The 19,067-nt window shown below is 39.4% G+C and overlaps 2 protein-coding genes across 3 annotated transcripts; one reads left to right on the plus strand and one right to left on the minus strand.

Annotated features, from left to right (window-relative positions):
- zmynd19 (zinc finger, MYND-type containing 19) lies at window positions 1-6,416 on the minus strand. The gene is made up of 6 exons (XM_007569102.2): window positions 6,146-6,416; window positions 4,705-4,764; window positions 4,499-4,605; window positions 3,614-3,754; window positions 3,307-3,487; window positions 1-2,321 (listed from the first exon to the last, which is right to left on the minus strand). Exons 1-6 carry the CDS (start codon window positions 6,194-6,196, stop codon window positions 2,178-2,180), a joined length of 684 nt encoding a protein of 227 aa, XP_007569164.1. The 5' UTR covers window positions 6,197-6,416; the 3' UTR covers window positions 1-2,177.
- Window positions 6,417-10,900: 4,484 nt separating this feature from the next.
- Window positions 10,901-18,521, plus strand: bspry (B-box and SPRY domain containing). Of its 2 annotated transcripts, XM_016680266.1 has the most exons (7): window positions 10,901-11,104; window positions 11,189-11,541; window positions 11,948-12,046; window positions 15,320-15,550; window positions 15,688-15,713; window positions 15,807-15,931; window positions 17,111-18,521. In XM_016680266.1, exons 2-7 carry the CDS (start codon window positions 11,260-11,262, stop codon window positions 17,644-17,646), a joined length of 1,299 nt encoding a protein of 432 aa, XP_016535752.1. In that variant the 5' UTR covers window positions 10,901-11,104; window positions 11,189-11,259; the 3' UTR covers window positions 17,647-18,521. The 2 variants fall into 2 exon arrangements, with proteins under 2 accessions (XP_016535752.1, XP_007569177.1); XM_007569115.2 differs by having other exon boundaries at window positions 10,901-11,541.
- Window positions 18,522-19,067: the final 546 nt, after the last annotated feature.

Here is a 19,067-nt window from a genome sequence, read left to right on the forward strand (position 1 = left end):
TGAGGTTCATTTAACCTTTATTATCATTTTACAATGAAAAAGCAACTGGCAATTATCTCCAACTCTACTTCCTTTCACATAGTGTAGCTCTTTATTTCTAGGTGATTAATGCTTAAATTTTTTTTTTTTTAGAAAAACAAATTTTTTGACGCAATCTGTACACTCTGGGGAAAAAAAAAATTACATCCCTCCCTTCAATCCATCAATGAAATGAACGCAAACAGCAGGAACCAAGTTTTAGTGCAGTATTGAAAACCTGTTCAGATTCAGACATAAAATAAGAAAAAAAAAAAACAAACAAACTTGCATGTACATGAGCGAAAACACATGCTCAAGTGTTCGTACTCCTCGTCTAAGACACAAGAGGACACATTTAATCGGTGTGCATCGCAGGAAATACAAGGAAGGCAGGTGATTGGAGAATAAAGTCCACCAGTTCACTTTTTCTTTTGTAGGAAACAAAAGGCAGACGTTGAGAGCAACCAGTCTCCAAACTTTTCCGTAGCAGGAAATTCAAGTTTTCCCTCTCCCCAAAACGTCCCCCTTTATGGAAGATTTTAGTGACAGACAGTGTGCAGTGTATTCACCGAAAACTTAAAAAAAAATAAATAAGAAAAAATGGAAGGGCCAACACTGAGGAGGACTCACTTGGGTATCAGGAAAGCACAAAAATCCAGTAGAAGGGAAGAAATTTTCAACTCAAGCCAAACGCAGTCAGCTAGAAAAGGTCCCGTTTCTTATATTTACCTTCAAATATTAACACGTTTCACAATCAAGTTATTAAATAAATATATCTCCATAGATTATCTTCAAAAACAAAACAAAAAAAAACAAAAACAAAAGAAGAGCACCCTCTCCAATTAATGCATACAAACCATAAACCTGTAAAAGAACACGGGTGGAGGCAAACAGAGACGTACTGGAAGGAAGGACATGAACCAGTCAGGAGCAACAAGCTACAGAAACCAAGAGCGGACTTTGGTCAAGATACTTCCTGCGAGTTGTGAGAACATGATTAGTCTGATTCTGCTGCCAATCGGTGCTTTTATTTAAAGGGGGAAGGGGGGGTAATTCGAAGGGGCGGTTTGAGTAACGTCGAATTTTCAACAACAGGAAAATAAATAATGCAAAAATCCAGCATTGGGTGGGATGAGTAAGAAAATACAAGCCTAGTCCAACCAATTAAAGCAAAAATAAACAGGAAAAAGTTCTAGTAGAAAACTAAGCCTTTATTTTGGCAGCTATTTCTTTTTATAGAACAGTGAAAATATTTTTCAAACCACCAATTTCTGATTAAATAGGACATTTAAAATTGGGTAATATGGCCCCTTTAAGAGCAAAAAAAAACAAAACAAACAAAAAAAAAACATACATTAAACCTGACCAATGAGCCACCATTTTTAATGTCCTTCAGCACATATTGGCAGTACACACACACATACATACACCCGCTTGCATTCACCCACATATATGCGCTCAATACTGGTAGTGTGATCCAATCGGTGAAATTAGCATAGGTGGGTGGGGGAGAGGGGAAGGACGAGACGAGGTGTTTGGGGCGTGGGGTGTGATGATCATGAACGCAGCAGCCATTTAGTTGCATGAGGGCGGTCGGAGACGGAGCGATACAGTGAGAAGGTCCATGTCCTGTTGTACCAGCAGAGCGACGGGTCCTGTAGCCCCGTCGTCCCGCCCTCCCTCCGCAGTTAGCGCAGGCGTGGCGGGGTGGAGGAACGTAAGTGGATGACAAGAACGGTCTGTTCGACTGTGGTCCAAAGGAGCTTGTCAAGTTTGTCGGTGAGACAACTCTTCCACCCTCCTCCCCTCGCTTAGAAAACTATAGCAGCAGGTTGAGCTCAATGTTCTCCCTCCACGAGAACTATAGAGACACACACAAAAAAAAAAAGAACAAAAAAATTCCCTGCAATCGACATGAAAAGCAAGCTATGGAGAGTTGTGAGTTCTGGGAAGTGGCAGATGTCTTTGCTGTGTTCTTCTTCCCCCTCCTCCATGTCGTTGGCGCCTGAACTGTCAGTCAATCAAACATTGTCTTCCGTCATTGAGTCTCTTGTCAGCGAGTTCATGTTTGTCCCCTCCCCACGGCCCTCCCGCAAATCTAACCCCCCCACACTGTTGACCCCCCTCCTCCTTCTCTCCCAGTCGAGGGTGAGGGCTGATCACCGTTCGGGCTCCGACTCCAGCGCCAGCACCCGCTTGCGCTCGCGGCACTGCTTCTTGTGGGCAGGCCAGTCCCGCTGCTGACACTGGGAGCCGCAGTAGCGGGCCACCTGGCAGCGGCCACAGATGTTAAACTCCCGCAGCTGTGAAGAGACGGGGATGAGACGGTCAATATTCCGCCTGCAGGTTTTAGTCTGTCCTATGATGTCGAGCTTACAGAATTCACAGTCCCTTGCGAAAGTAAAATCTAAACGAATCCGAGGGGGTGAGGTGAATTTATATTCGGGCGATAACACTTTGTCAATCAGTCTCCCTGTCAATTAAAAGTGCTGACTTTGCATGATTTTGTAAATTATGAATAATTTAATGCAAAGTTGGGATTTTTAATGAACTTTCAATGCAACTTTTGGAGCAACTTTGCATTAAAAGTGTCATTATTTACCAAATGACACTTCATGACAACTGTCACAAACATTCATAAAGACATCTTCATGTTTATGACAGTGTCATGTCAGTCTTATGCACACCCCTTCAAATAAAGTGTTACCGGTTTTTCTCAGAAATAGATTCAGTTCTTTTCACCATCGTTCCAAATTTTGGCTTCTGATAATTTGATGTTGAGGTGTTACAAGATTAATTATTTCTATTAGGTATTAATTATCTGAAAACTTATAGCAAAGTATAACACAACAAGATTCACTACATTCCTCATTTTCACATTTGTTACTTTCGCGTTGAGAGTTTTTGTAAAGTTACCAAGATTTTCTCTGAATATTGCAACTTTATTCTTGTAATTAAAAAATATATTAAAGTTGAAAATTTACGTCATCGAAAAGTTGACGTACATTAAAAGACCAAATAAATAAAAGCTATAAAACATGCTGGTGAACCAAGATGATAATACTCTGAAATATGGAAACCCAAAAGGCGAACTGCTGAAAAAGTATACCGATAGTTCAAAAGTTTAACAAAAAATTTGATATTGATGCCATTGATTACTCGCCCAGCCCTAATGTGGTGGAAATGTGGTGTATTACAAAAATTAAAAAGTTCCAGGAGTATGAATACTTCATGCCTCCGAGCAAATCAATTCAGACCAATTCCAAAACCGTAACACCGATCACTTACCCTCCTTTCAATGAGTGAACAAGGGGGGTAATGACACTCATAGTATGTACAGGAGCATTCCTCTTCCTCCACTAGCTCCCCGTTAGCATTGTAGTAGCGTGTGCGGCTCAGCTCCAGATACTGCTCCTCCACTGGATCAGCTGGGACCTGCTGGATGGCCAGCCAGTACAGAGATTGCTCTCTGGACAAAAAAAACCCAAAACGTCACAATTAATGGTTCAATACCAATATCGCTCTTAAATGCTGATACTTATCATCTTATTGGTTGTGAAAGGACTCTGCCACAGATGTAAATAGGTGGCGTTACCTCTGCTTGCTGGAGATCTCCTCTGGCTTGGGGCTCCAGCCCACCGGTACCAGTCGCAGGTTGTCTAGCCGGTTGTCCACCGTCACAGAGTTGATGTGGATGACTTGAAAACTGGGGGCAATGCCTCCTCTGTGCTTCTCCCTGGATGAAGACCAACGAGTCAGACGTGTTTCCACCAGCGCACAGGAGGAAAGTAAGCGATATCGTAGGAATACGTCAAAAACTCAAATCTGTAAAGGATGGTGTTACTCTTGTTTATCCAGAAGAGAATGAAAGTTTTATGATCATCTCCATCATAAATATCGTTTAACTTAATAAAGGTTTAATTTTTTTCCCTCCCAATAGTGACTGTTATAGTCTGCGAGTGTTTAAGGACTCCTGACTGAATTTTTCTGAATGTTTCCGTACGAGGGAAATGGTGATGTGAATGGAAAAAAAAAGGTTCAATATTTGTTTAAGCATCTTCTTTAATACGGGGTACCATAGACCAGCTATGAGAAAATACAATCAAAACTTCGCACTCTGAAACTTGAAAACACATATAAAAGATACAGGTTGTGTACAATCATTTTGAAATTAAATATTTCTCTTTGTTGGCTTTTCTCGCTTGAACATGTTGGACGTTTCACCCCGGCGATTATGCAAGAAATTACCTGCAAACAATGCACCTAGGACTCCTCTCACAAATTACCGAAAGAGACTTTTGTGGAACAATACTTCTGAGTTCTGACTTAATCAGTTTGCGTATAATGTCTTGCTATACTTTTGCTTGTTCTGATGGCTATTTCTGTAAACGTCAATACAAAAAAATATGTTTCAATAACAAGAATGATTTAGCTATTGAGAAAATCCAAGGAGAAAATGTATTATACATAAATTACTCACCACAGCAGCTCGTGCAGCGGCCTTCCAGCCCAGCGGCCTTTGCCGATGTCAAAAGCGTAAGCAAAGATTTTTGCACCATTGCCGTCAGCATCTACCTCCATGCGAGCCTGGAAAAAAATTAAAAAAAGGAAGTGAGGTAAACAGCCCTCGCTGGTGTTTTGGAGAAACATAGTGCAGGCCAAAAGGAAACCATTCAGACACTTTACCTCAAAGGCGTAGTTTTCAACTAGTGGTATGTCCTGCTCGTCAATCAGAGTGTATTTCGTCTGAAATGAGAAATGCAGAAAAGATTTAAGTTGCTGCAAGGCAAGAAGTGCTCATCACTGCCTCACTGTGCAGCAAGACAACTAATAAAAAAAAAAAAAGATTTACTCCGCCACAATATTAATAATACTTTTTTTATACTCCAGACACAGGAAGGATATCAATTTTCACCTAATGCATCCCAAACCCAAAAGCTCTTTTCTTAACAGAAGAAATGAATCATTTCACAATCATTTTTCATTCCCTGAAAAATTCTCCATCCACCTCCAAATGTAGAGAATTTGGAGGTGGACATTTCTGAAGTGAAATGCATGCAGAGGCTGCGATAAACTGTTGAAACCAACTATAACAATGCGATGTAGGTGATATTTGCAACATGAATGAAGAGAGTGCAAATTCTGGGAATGGAACCTAAAATTTTAAACACAAACTGCTCGGATTGTTCAGATGAGTCACGACCAGGCCTTACATAAAGGAGACTCGTTTTAACCAGTTGAGACCCACCTGAGCCACCTGACAAACGCGAGATACAGACACACATTAGGTCAGCGCTGGAAATAATGCAATGCACAGGACGCGGGTGTCGGTGTCTTCGCACCAGACGCGTCCAATTTATGCAACATGACACCCAGTTTCCACTGACAGATCGCAGGGGATGGGTCTTTCAGGTGTAGAAAAATCATGGCCAAATGACAAGTCGCTGACTGTCTGGAGGCGGGGGATGCAGGACAGCTTTGACCGCGACTCGCACACTGGAATCGGGAGTGTCTTGTGACACCGTCAGCCACAGTTTAACGTCCCCTTTTTGTTAAAAATATAATTATTTTTTTTGTAATGCAAGAGCAACAGAACTAGTCCATATATCTAAAGTAGGACATTTGTGATTTGGTGTAGCGTGGCGTTGATTTCCTCATTCGGACACTCCAGTGTTGTCCACATATCAAGGCTAACGTGGTGGTGCTAACAGCACCGCCGCAGAATTCTATCCAATACCGTGAAAATACTTGCACAGAAATGATAGAAAAAGCGACAGCAGTATTGACAGCTACGGACATAGACACAAACTGACTAGATGTGTTCAAACTTGAGACATATTTTCCTGCTAAAAGCGACCCAATGAAAAAGCTATATGCTAGTGTTAGCTTGAATCCGTGATAGCGGCAGAGTTCAGAGCAGCAGTCCGACTCGGCCGGCTTTTCTAATCCGCTCAAACGCGCATAAAACGGTAGAGCTGGCCGTTTACCGCACACACAGCCGCATTGATATCACTACTGCCTTTTGTTTCTACCGACTAGCCAGCATTAATGAGGTTTTTGATACGTCTTCCGAGTTCCCCGCGGGCCCTCCCCCGGCCGCACATGGCAGTACTGGGATCCAGCTCACCTTCCCGGCTACACGGCCGAGCCGTACGATCCCAAGCTTGAAATCCGACATCAGGGGAACGGACAGTGATGACACAGTGGGCCGTGAGATGCAACCTGCGAGGTTTATTCGGGTGTTAAAACCGGACGGGCCAGCCCCTCAGCCCCGCTGCGATACCACCTTTGGGCTAAGTAACGCTTTCCAGCCTTCCGTCTGGCCGCAGCCCAGCCTCGGTGACACACGGCCGCTGGAGAGCAAGAAGCCGAGCGAGATGTCGAGGGAGAGGGGCGGGGTTTAGCAGGAAACCAGACCTACTCATCAGAAAGACCAATCAAATTGACTTTTACTTACACACAGTCCAATCACGTCTGACAATAGAGACGGGTAGCTAGTAAAGACCTCCCATTTAAAATTTTACGTCATGGACTCTCGTGATCACATCCGTTTATTTTCGCGCGAAATGTCAGATGGCTTGATCCCCGAGATACTTATTTTGGCGCTGCTGATGTTAGTTTTCAGCAAGTAAAAGGTGCCTGGAATTGACTATAAATTGCGTTTGTTTGGGGTAGGACAAATGAATAAAAGCGGGATTCATAGAATCTGTAAATTACACAAGAAATAAATTGTGTACGTTCAGTTTAGCTGAACTGTTTCCTGTACTTAATGTAGTTAATACAAGTCCTATCCTACTGTTGTTGGTTTGACGGCTTTGAATACTGCCTGTATCTGTCTTTTTCACACTTTATTATTTGAACTCAATGGAGGTGGTACAAAATACAGAAGATTATTAGGACCACTGAAAAAAACATAAAAGAATTAACTTCAATCTCAGAATTCTGACTTTAATCTCAGAATTCTAGAATTCTGATAGTTCTTTATCAGAATTCTGAGATTGAAGTTAATTCAATCTCAGAATTGAATTAACTTCAATTAATTGAAGTTATGGAATTTAGTCTTCCATAACAAAGACTAAATGTCTTTATCTTTCTGCTGGCCTTTTCAGAGGCCAGAACTTACATGAATACTCAGGAAAAAATTGGTGTCAGACCTGGTACAAATATATTTAAGGGTCTTGAAAAGGTCAGCACAAAATTAGCTCCAAAGCACTCCTGTAAAATACATATACATATTAAAAAAACAAAAACAATTCACAATTAATATAAAATTCAGTACACATGTAGCTCCCTAATATATTTAGATTTTTTTTTGCCATACATTTTAACTAACTCCGCAAAGTGACTTTTACATATAGGTTTCAGCTTGGTGAGTGTTTTGATCAGTCACAAAGGATTAACGGCTATTAAACTCTTGATGAATAGTCACATGAATTATGTCCAATTTTTAGTTTATTGAGTCTGCTGAATAATGATGCTAATGACATCAATGCTTCCCTATAAATGGCAATACTCATTTGCAATAAACCTTATGGACTGTTTACAGGACCAAGAGGGTTCCATGATATTTTTTTCTCATTTGACAGGACAAAAAAAAAAGACTAATCTTTTTTAATATACCTCTAATATTTTTGACAAACTATCCATTCATCTATCCATCCATTGTCTGTACACCCTTGTCCCTAGTGGGGTCGGGAGGGGTTTCTTGACAAACTAATGAATTATAACACATTTTCAGGTCTTGCAATCCAAAGAATAAAAACAACAAAAAGTAAATGGAGAACTAAGGAATCTGAAATTTCCCCCTTTTGTCCTCTGTCTCTCACTTTCCTCTAATCATACAAAAAATTATGTTCACTATGATGAAAATTTCTAGGTGTGAAGGAAGGAATATTAGATATTTTCAATAAATAATGTAATAAATGAAAACTGTGGATGCTATTTTTGACAAATGTGTTACATATTTATAATATGTCAACTGTGTTGGTGCTACTCTTCAGTTAACTTGCAACAAAACAATTCAGCATTTAATATTACTTGTTTTTCCTCCATGAAAAATCAATACACTCAAGCTCTTCAAGGAAGGTCAGTATTTAGATAAACTTTATAATGTGCATCAAGACTACAAATACAACTGAAATGTCACAATGTTTGTTTGTTTTTTTCTTGTGTTTCATAAAAAAATTACGTGCAGGGAATTTCTGTGTGTGTGTGTGTGTCAGTCTCTCATTTGAAGTCAATGTACTTAAAGTATTTTTTATATTAATATAGTAACTGAATAAAACAAATGAGCAGTAATTAACTGATCAGGAATTCTCTGAGAATGAGTCACTGAGCTGTTTTCGATCACTCATAAAGAAGGAATCCCTTCATGACGATTCATTCATTATTTAAAAAGTTTTCAACACCTCATACCAGTGACGTGATGCGCCCAGTCCCGTCACGTGCTCTTATGATCTGTCAGGTGACGAGAATGGGATCATTTGAAACAGTGAAACCAGTCAGCGCCCTCTACTGACTTCAAACTGTATTACAGCTTCAGAAAAGGGTTTTCAGTTGAACTGAAGACAAAAAATTATTTTAAATATTTTCTTTTCACTTGAAATAATATTTTAAAATAAACAAAAGTAAAAAGCTTTGATCTTTTAATTTTGGTATTGTTAAATAAAAGCATATTTTAGAACCTAAAATAAAATCTTACTTAGGTTTTTGTCTAATTTTAAACAGCATGTGTAATCAATAATTAATTTAAATCAGTTAAGCTATGCAAATTATTAGCTATCTTTATTTCTGAGATAAATTAAACAATTGTTTTTGCATCTAGTTGTTAGAGATTTGAAATTGGGCACAGAAATAATCACGTGTGTAAAAAGAGAAACATGAAAGTTAATCTAACAGAGTTTATTGCTTGTGTTTATTGTGGATGTTTTACATTTAGTCATGCATCCTTTCTTCCACACAGTGGACAAAAGCCCTTAACCATCCCCTGAGGGGAAACACTTCCCTGTCTTTGCTGGTTTTAACGCGTACACAAGAGTTTATTCATGTTGGTCAAACAATGGTTCTCTTGTCCTCAACTCTTTTTTCACCTGCTTTGAGCTTGGATGTATTCAAACATCCTTTTTTTATTGTCTTATTCCAATCTGGGAATGATAAACATTGTTGATCATTTTTAGATGTTAAATCTTTAACTTGTTTTAGAGATCAAACTTTTTTTTCCTAACAGCTGACAGAACAGTGGTTTGGGGTGTTTAAGCCACCTTTCATTTTTAAGATTCCTTGAAGCTTTCCATGGACCAGAGTGTTGCTCAACTATTTCCAAACCAGCAGTCTCCGAGGAGTGGCTGTATCACTGATCCCCGCGCATTACATGATGAAACCAAGTATCTATTACACTCATCCTCCTTGAAAAAAAATACAATAAAATCACAAGATGTTCTCTTATTGTATCTACTGCCCAGGAGAAACAAACAGAGCATTTTTTATCAAGCATGGATAGCAGAAATCTACAGTCACTGTCCTTGAGCAAAACAATGCACACGGCAGGAAAGGGAATTTTATGGCCAATCCAGAGCTATTTTTGCTTCTCTTTTTTCTTCTTCTTCCATGTAACGTTTTTGAGGTTGAGATACGAATTTCAAATAGTCCCAAATATCAAGACAAAGTAAACAGAGTTGAAAATAAATCTACTTTCCATGTTTATGCATTTCTTACTGCATGCCAGCATATCTAATTATTAAAGTAAAGAGGATTTCTGTGAGTTTGTCATAGAGTGGCTTGCAAAGTTATTCACACCGTTTTAACTTTTTCACAATTTGCCAAGATACAAACACGAATTTTAATGTATTTTATGGAATCTAATGTGATAAATTCTTAACATAAATGGTGCATAACCACGGAAAAAAAATAAAACATTATTTTCAAATTGTTTTGAAAAATAAAAAACTTGGGAAGTTTAGTAAGCATTTGTACTCACTCAGCCTCCTTTACTCTGATTACCCTAAATAAAATCCAATGTGACCAACTGCCTTCAAAACATAACATTTAACCACTCCAACAGGTTAATCTTAACATAAATTCAGCTATTTTTGAAGGTATTAGAGGTTGGAATTATATATATTATATTTATGAGCTAAACACCATCATGAAGATCAAGGTTTCAAACCAAACAAGTCAGGGATAAAGCAATGAAGGGGTTTAAAATCAGGTAAAGGTAGGCAATGAAACAACACACCAAGCTTTCAGCATCTCATGGAGCAATCCATTATAAAACAGAGACTGTGTGGGGCAATGGTACATCCACCAAAACATGGCCATCCACCTTAAGACACTGCAAGGTGAACATAAAGAAGCAGCCAAGAAGAGAGAAATACAACAAACGTGGAAAAAGTTTATCTGCTCTAATGAGACCATAAGTTAAGTTTTGGCATAAAACTAACACTGCACCTCACCACCATCCTCTGTGAAACATGGTGATGGCAGCATTATGCCATGTGGATATTTTGCTTTAGTGGGGATGTTGACAAGAGTTGTTAGAAAGATTGATGGAGCCCCTGAAGTTCAGTCGCCTGATGTATAAGGCTGGTATAAACAAAGATTACTTTTTTCGACTTTTCCTTTGCACAGCTTGTGTTGTTTTACCACTGAAAATCCCATTAGAAGCACTCTTAAGTTAGTGATTAACCTGACAAGATGTAAAACAGTAAGCAAAAAAGCTCAAGATGCTATTATCACAAGGATTTTGAACTGGTTACACAAGAATGGCTAAACATAATTTCCACTTTAGTGGATGTAAAAAAAAATCCTTGTTGTAAAGTCCACTGCTTAACAGAGATATCAAACCATGAAGATGTACTAAAGAGTTTGTTCTTTGACTGTAAAACATTGATATGCGTTTCTGAAACTCTAAAGGCGGTTACAGCTGACGCCCAAGAAAAAAAGAAAGAAAGAAAAAAAACAGGTGGGACAGAAAGATTTGCTGTCAGCTCTGACCTCTCAAGTCCGTGTCACTTCCGTGTTCCGCTCACCTGTTACACCTGAGTCACAGCCGCTGGTCCGCATAGGTGCGACTTTTACAGCTCTGCCGGTGCGCACCTGTTCTCCTATTGTGCCATGACTGAGGGATTTACCGAATGTGACTTAACATGCTCGTCTCCTACTACATCTGTAGAGACCTTAAATGCCGTGAAATGCCTGAAAATTGATCCCGAGCAGCCAATTTTCTCTGTGCTGACCGGCGGCATGAAGGAGCAGCAGCCGAAGCAGGAGGAGGCGGACAATGCCGTGTCCCATAGGAGCACCTGCGGCGGTAGCGGCGGGGCAGCTACCTCACCGACGTCCGCCGCCTCTGACACCGAGTCCGGCATCTTCTCCGTGGAAAGCGAAGTCTGCGCGGAGCACGACTCCGATCTGGACTGGTTCTGCGCCACCGAGCAGAAACTCATTTGTTCCCGCTGCGCCAACGCGGGCCCCTGCCGGGATCACAGCGTGGCCCCGCTGGCCCGAAGAGTCGGCGTGGTCAGGGTAAGACTTCCCAATCAAATTTAAACTAGTCTCCAACAGCTGCTTTTATTTTATTTATTTTTTCCCCCGAAAAAATATATGTTACTTTCATTTTAGTCAAGAAACCCATTATTTTCACAGCGATTCGAATAAGTAATTTGCATTCCAAAGTTTAAAACTTTTATCACATTCTGATAGTACCACTGATAAAATATGGAAACTACATTAAGTGTATTTTCCAAGTCAATATTTACCTAAATTCTCTCCTGGGTGTGTACAGCCTTTCTTTTGCCGATGTGTCTGGTATTTTAGAAGACAGGATTTTCTTGTTGTCCTACCAGCTCGCCTGGTTCAGCATTGTCACCCAAAGGCCCAAACACTGAGCAATCAATCATATGTGTGTGTGGATTTGTTTGTTCTTCTCCAGAACCAGCTGGTGGATGTGTGTGAAAAAATCCAGCTGCAGGCCCTGGGCATAGAGAAGTTCATCCAGCAAACACTGACGGCCAAAGAGCAAAAGCTGCAGGTGAGGAATGCTGCTGGTCCTGCAGGGAAACCTGGAGCTGATACTACAAGTGGAGCCTGTTCTGCTAGAAATTAAAAAGCAGGTGTTTCCTAAAAGTGCTTTTTCCTTTAGTCACTTGATCTATACAGACATGTACTGGGATCCAAGGGCCTCTCAAAGGGTTGGAAACCATTTTAATCACCTAATTTACAATAATTCTATAGTTTTGTACTGATTAAAAACAGTTTAGTGCAATGTTTTAAAGGGCTGGCGGGACTTTGTGTACTTTTTTAAGCTTTATATCATGTCGTAATGTTTTCCCCTCATCAAAAACATACCTGGAGTGTTGCTTTGATTATTTCATGCATGGTTGAGGACTCCTTGAATCTCCCACAGCAGCTACTCAGGATTTTTACACAAAGCTTCTCCTTGGAGTTGTAGTCCCAAGTCGAGCTTCCACCACACAGTATCCCTCCCCCACGTCTTTCCCGCAGAGCTCCCCTAGACTAGTGGCAGCAGCAATTAGTAAACACCTCATTAAACTGCGAGTTTAATCAGCTCTTCATACGAACTACTTCTCACTTCAGCGCTCCTAAGAACTGTTGTGATGATGTACTAATGGCGGAGTGTCGGAAAGAGTAGGAGCTTCTTAAAGAGACAGAGGCCAGTTTCAAGATGATAAATTGTGAAGTCATTTTTTTTCCAAGTTATGTTTGATATATACATTTATATAACAACTAAAGGTAACATTTTTACTTGACTGTGCATGTCGGGAAAATACACAACATCACCCGTTTAAGAAATTTCTTAATTGAGACGATATATGATGGATTGAAGCATCTGAAAATGGACAAATTGCATCACACAGACAATAAAAATAATCAACCTAATCTATAGCTGTCTGTTGGTCTCATCAGTACAAGTACTGATTAATCATCTGTTGTAATATTTCCAATTCCTCTCCTACTGCAGAAGTCTAAATTTAAAATATACATCAGTTTTGCAGGGTGGAAAATCACCTGGCAATTTCTTTCAAATGTGTGTGTCTTTAGCATTCACTCCAAATATCTTATTTCAAAGGTAACATAGTTGCATCTTTAGTCTTAACATTAGGGTTTATTCGTAGTATGGGTTTATTCGTAACACAATATCAGTGTGCGTTATTTAAGTGACATGCATTCAGACTCTGTGTGCCTGTAATATTTGGTGAAACCTGTTGCTTACTGCAACATAATAGTGTGAAACAGACAGTAAAAGGGTCAAGTCATTAAGAAAATGCAACTATAGTTATTTAGTCCAAAAAAGGCTTTTCCATAAAACCTTGTTGGAATGAAAATTATAATTTGTTTGATGTTTGGTGATTGTTTTTAAATTATTGTGGAACCCTGCTTTATATCTTTTCCAACAGTAAGTGTTCGTAGCTGTAAATATTCACACAATCCTAAAGATGTTGCATTAATTAATACATTGATACAGTTACGTGCACAACTCCTGGACTTTTTAACATTTTGTCATGTTACAACTTTATAACCCTTCTTTAAACCTCTCCTCATCTTTTCTCTCTGGCATTTCCGTAGATAAAGGTGCAAAATACAAATGCATTCCTTTCTTTTCTGGATTTTAGCTGATGTTTCTTTCAACTTTGTGCACTACTTTGTGTTGGTCTATAACATAAAATCCAAACTCAACTGATGGAAGTTTATGGTTGAAATGTGGCAAAATGCTGAAAAAGCCAAAGAGATATAAATACTTGTGCAGCATAGTAGTAGTTATTTTGGTGACCTGGTCATAACCTTCCAATAAAACCAATGTGACCCCCTTGTACTTATTAACCTGCAAGCACATAATGAGACTTCGCATTAGAGGGAGCCCCTCGTCATGCTTGTGCAGTTTTATAGGTGACCAGTTTGCAAACAAAAAAAAAAACAAAACAGATTCTTTTACAACGTTATTGAAGACTCAGACCTGTGAATTCAGATGTTTTAGTTTGTTTCCACCATCACCTCCTTCTTCTGATTGCCTATGAGCAAATTGTTTGACTTAAATGTGGCCATAGGTTTTCTTTTAAAGAATATCACGATGTGGAGATTTCAGAAAATTCCCATGTTTATTCAGTGAGTGATTAAAGGCGTTATGTTTCTCTTCAAGGAGAAGTCTATTACCGTCCGTCATTTTGTGTTCTTACCTATCAGGGTTAAAAGAGACACTATAATTTTTGTAGTGAAAGAAGCAGAAATTAATGATATAACCACTAATTACAGAGAAACATGAGAGGTAGTGCAGCAAGTTCCCTTTTGAATATTCTCTTAATAAAAGTTGGAAAATTTGTTTAAGATATGTCAACAATAAAAAGGCCAAATATCTATAAACCAAGATAAAAAAAAACCTGTCCAATTTAACAAAACCTCACATGTTAATTAGTGATGCATTACTTAATCAGTAGGCGTTAAGTGATGCATTCTTTATGCTAACTAATTGGGTCAGAACAGATGTTTCCCTCTAATTTTTTTTAATATAAAACATATTTGATTTTCTTTGATCTGGAAATTGTATACATCTTAGTTAATTAGTCATTTCTTTAGTACGGCAGCCTCACTGGCAAGCATCTGTCTTGGAAAATGAGACGATATCCCTCAGACGGCATTAATGTAATAGACATATCATTATATTATTACAAAATAATTCTTACGGATTTCTTTGTACGCAAAGATTACTTTTGATCCTTCACATTATTACAAGGGTGTGCATACTTAGGCAACCAGATGATTGCAACGTTTTTGTGTATTTAAACTTTCTTGCTTCAATAGATTTATTTTTCAATTGCATCACACAGCGTAATCATCACATTAAATGCAGTTACTAAGACAGCATATTAACAAATGAGTTTGAATGAATTGCAGTTCTTGGAAAGAAAATAAAGCACTATGTAGTGATGTACTGCATTTCATCTGTCATAGCATTAATCTCCTAATAAGAGTGTTTATTGTGTCTAGAACCATAAAACCTTATTTGCAGTCAAGTTTATTTAATCGTATTCTCACTGTGTTGCAAGTTAGAGAGGTGTTGTCATCTTGCAGCTTCAAGCTGACTTGCTATACAGTGTAAAAATAAATGGATTATATATAATACGTATCAAATACATTGCAAAAAGTCCATGCTGTGTGAATACTTTAGCAATGCACTTTGAAAAATGTATCCAAACCAGAAGGAATTTTAATGCAGTCAGAAGGAAAAATAACTGATCCTGAAATCTCCGGATCCGCCTCCCACACCTTCTGCCGTGTCTTCACCCAGGCGTCGGCGAGCAGGGCGAGGGAGCAGGTGCTCGCGCAGGTCGCCGCCGCCCGCGAGGCCCTGGAGGAAGAGGAGCAGCGGCTCCTGGAGCAGGTGCAGAGGGAGGAGGAGCGGGTGGAGCAGTGCCTCCTCACCCAGAGAGCTCACTGGAACCACGCTCTGACGAGTCTGTCGCAAACACGCACCCGCTTGGTGCACACGCTGACGCACGCTGGCGACGCACAGCTGGTGGTGAGAGGCTAGGGGTGTTTACACATGACGGCGTTATGATGGTGATGGGAAAGTCTTAGGTTCATAAATAACTGCAGGCTGATAAGAGTCATAAACTTCTGAGAGTAATCACCTTCTTCCTGGCTCATTTTTTTCAGACCAGTGTCCAAGAAATTGCTGAAAGGTACTACTTTATTCATATGACTAATATTTGTTTTTACTGACGAGATACTGGAGGTTTTGCTTCACTTCTGATGCTTCTGTGCGTTTGTGTTAGGGTGGAGGAAGCTGAAGGGGTCGGGAAGCCCTGTGACACCGACCAGCTCAACTTGAACCCAGCCTGTATCGACAGTAAGCTGCTGAGGGGCCTCTGGACAACTGCTCTGCTGCTGGGGCCCAACGGTTTGTACATTTATTTACATCCTGGAGATTAAGCAGGAACATGCAAGCCGACTGTACGCTCTGACTGTTGTAAAATACATTATTCTGTTCAAATTTCTTAGCTGCCACTTGTGAACAGAGTAAACAGTATATAGTAAATTCACATAGTAAAGGTAAATATTCGAATACCTAAAATATATTTGAATGTCAGGAAGGACTCAAGGTTTAGTCCTAAATTCGGCCAAAACATGTTTTTAATTAATAGTTCAAGATGGCTAAATGTACCTGTTTTGTTTTTTGTGTCATTTTTTCTGTAGAAACTTAAATTTAGAAAGTAGCATAAAACTCCATTACTGATCAAAATATTAAAAATGACAAAAATATAGTAATCATCGTCTTTTAAAATATCAAGCTACTAACATACTGTTTCTCATTTTGCCACAAATGTTAAAATGTCTAAACTTAAGGACAATTTGTGAAGCATTAAGTGCTGTTACATCCTAGTATTTGTACCAATTACAATGTTCATCCAGTTTTTGTGTTGTGTGTGTGTAATAAGATGAAGGTATAAAATTTGCCGTGTGCTACTGTATAAAGACAGAGTAGGTTAGTTTTTACTGTGACATTACCATGTAGGTTTTTTTTCTTTTTTTTCACTTTGGGCTGAAAGTTCAGTTCTCTATACAAAGCCTATGAGTGCTCTTTGACCGTCATGTAATTAAAACCTCAATTAAACTCAGAATACATTAGAGGTGAGTGAATCTTCATTCCCTCTTCAATGCAGACAGAGTGTCTGCGTAGGGTATCATGAGATAAGGTGATGTTATCATTTGGGTTTTGCTATGAGTTGCATTTGCTTAAAATCTATAAAAGTGTTATCTACTATATGTGAGGTATATTCGTTGCATCTCTAAGTTTTAAACCTCAATATTATTTCCAAATGTCCAAATAGTTCAAGGCAGCTTGACGTAGGTGGATGTTACGTGTGTGAGGATCTCTCATACATAGAAAAGCGATGATAGAACATTATTTCTTCTTTATAGTAGACTATTTCCATTGTCATTTAATGGCAAGGTGAATTAACAAAAGTTCACATATATACATACTCATAATCTGAACATAATTCATATCTTGCGAACTAGTTTGGCTTTATGTTTAGAAACAGCCCGGATTCTGACCCATCTGTTCCTTTCAACACAGCTTATGGATCACCTCTGCTAAAGTTTGATGAGCGCACAGTCAGCCCACTCCTCTCCCTCTCAGAAGACCTACGCACTTTGACCTTCCTCCAAAAGAAGCCCCGCCAGTCTCCCCCGTACGACCCGGCTCGCTTCGACTCCTGGCCCAATGCTTTGGGATCTCTGTCCATGTCCTCCGGCACCCACAGCTGGGTGGTGGACGTCGGCAAGAGCGGCGCCTTTAAGGTCGGGGTCTGCTACGCTTCTCTGGAGCGCAAAGGTTCTGGGAACGAGGCGCGGCTAGGCTACAACAGTGAGTCGTGGGTGCTGTGCCGGTATGATGGCGACTATTCCTACTGCCACGCTGGGAAGAAGGTTCCCCTGCAGGTGGTGACGAGGCCCCAGCGGATCGGCCTGCTGCTGGACTGGCTGAGCCAGACGCTGCTGTTCTACGAGCCGGACTCTGGCGCCGTGCTGTACTCTGTCACTCAGCCCTTCAATTCTCCGCTGCTTCCGGCGTTTGCTGTGACTGACCGCAGCATCACCATCCTGCACTGAAAGACCACATGAGCATACCAAGGTTTAAAAGCAGAAGGGAGAGACATTTCTGTATCATAGAAATATGATGTGCAGGTGAACAGGAGCTCTGTGCAATAATGAAAACTTCCAGCTGCATCAGTTTTCTATTTATTCAATTTTTGTTTTTCTAATTTCTTTTGTATTATTTTTAATAATTTCTTAGGCTTACTATTTTTATATGTTGATTTTATTATATTGTTGTACTGTTGTAGTTATCCATTATGTAATTATTTTGACTGAAGATGATTGTTTTTTTTTAATAGAAAGATTGTCTTTGTAGTAAGAAAACTGAATAGATTTTTATTCTGTATTATGCAGCGCTTTTAAACGTTTTCAACAATAACACTGGTTGATCCAGACTTTTAAAATCACAGAGCTTGAACACTTGACTACTAATTTAAGCCAGTTTACCTTATGATTAGTAAAGTGATTGTTGCTGTTTCATTTTTGTGTGTTTTAGTTTCTTCTTCTGTTTTTCGCACTGAAGTATTTCATAAAGGAGATGTTTTTTCTGTTTTCAGATGCAGCTTACTTGATCACATTAGCAGTGTGTGCTGCATAACAGCAACTTTTTCCTGCTCTAAAGGTTTATATGTCCCCTGCGAGTCATAAACACCTGACCTGCATGAATGCTAGAAAAGGCAAATTTTGTAGCAAATTTCCTGATGTTACTATTAGAAATACATAAAATGTAGTTCAGTTCACTTTATTTTGGTCATTTATCATTTATTGTGATGATAGCCCAACACAAAGTAATGCATACTGTAATTGAAAAATGAAAGACTAATAATGCGGTGGTTTTATTTGTTTTGTTTTTTTTATTATTTTTTTAGGAAATAAAAAACTAAAACCTGTGGCTTTGCATTTGTATTAGCCCCCTTTACACCGATACCCCTAAAAAGTTTAAACCAAACAACATTTGCTAAAAGAAAACCACTTGTTCGCTGAAAGCTATGCAAGCAACAAAGCAAATTGTTGAGAAGGTATTCTGGTCAAAAGAGACCAAAACTTCAAAATAACCTAAATAACTCATAATCACCACAATAAAACATGCTAGTGAAAGAATCATGCTGTGGGAAAGCTTTTCTTTAAAAGGATACAACAACACATCTCAGAGTTGTTGGGAAGAGGAATGAAGCTAACACAGGTCAACCTGGGGGAAGAAATACGTTCAGAGGCTGCAAAAGACTCAAGACGAGTAGTGGAGGTTTACTTTCCAGCAGGATAACGACTCGAAGCATGCAGCCAAAAGGTTTGGTGAGAATAACGTTCACACGTTCCAGTGGTCCGATCAAAGCTCAGACGTGCATCCAATTGAGAATCAGTGGCACGACTTGAAAATTGAGGTTTGCAGATTATCTCCATACCATCCTTGTGAAGTGAAAACCATATCTATTCTT

Source organism: Poecilia formosa, unplaced genomic scaffold, assembly GCF_000485575.1.
Source record: "Poecilia formosa unplaced genomic scaffold, Poecilia_formosa-5.1.2 Scaffold6, whole genome shotgun sequence".
NCBI classification, from domain to species: Eukaryota; Metazoa; Chordata; class Actinopteri; order Cyprinodontiformes; family Poeciliidae; genus Poecilia; species Poecilia formosa.

Coding starts and splice junctions, on each gene's coding strand:
- zmynd19 (XM_007569102.2), bottom strand. CDS start 6,196: ATGTCGGATTTCAAGCTTGGGATCGTACGGCTCGGCCGTGTAGCCGGG. Junction 3,755..4,498: donor CCGCTGCACGAGCTGCTGTG/GTGAGTAATTTA, acceptor GTCTTCATCCAG/GGAGAAGCACAGAGGAGGCA. Junction 2,322..3,306: donor GTTCACTCATTGAAAGGAGG/GTAAGTGATCGG, acceptor GTCTCTTCACAG/CTGCGGGAGTTTAACATCTG.
- bspry (XM_007569115.2), top strand. CDS start 11,131: ATGACTGAGGGATTTACCGAATGTGACTTAACATGCTCGTCTCCTACT. Junction 12,047..15,319: donor CCAAAGAGCAAAAGCTGCAG/GTGAGGAATGCT, acceptor GTCTTCACCCAG/GCGTCGGCGAGCAGGGCGAG. Junction 15,714..15,806: donor GTCCAAGAAATTGCTGAAAG/GTACTACTTTAT, acceptor CGTTTGTGTTAG/GGTGGAGGAAGCTGAAGGGG.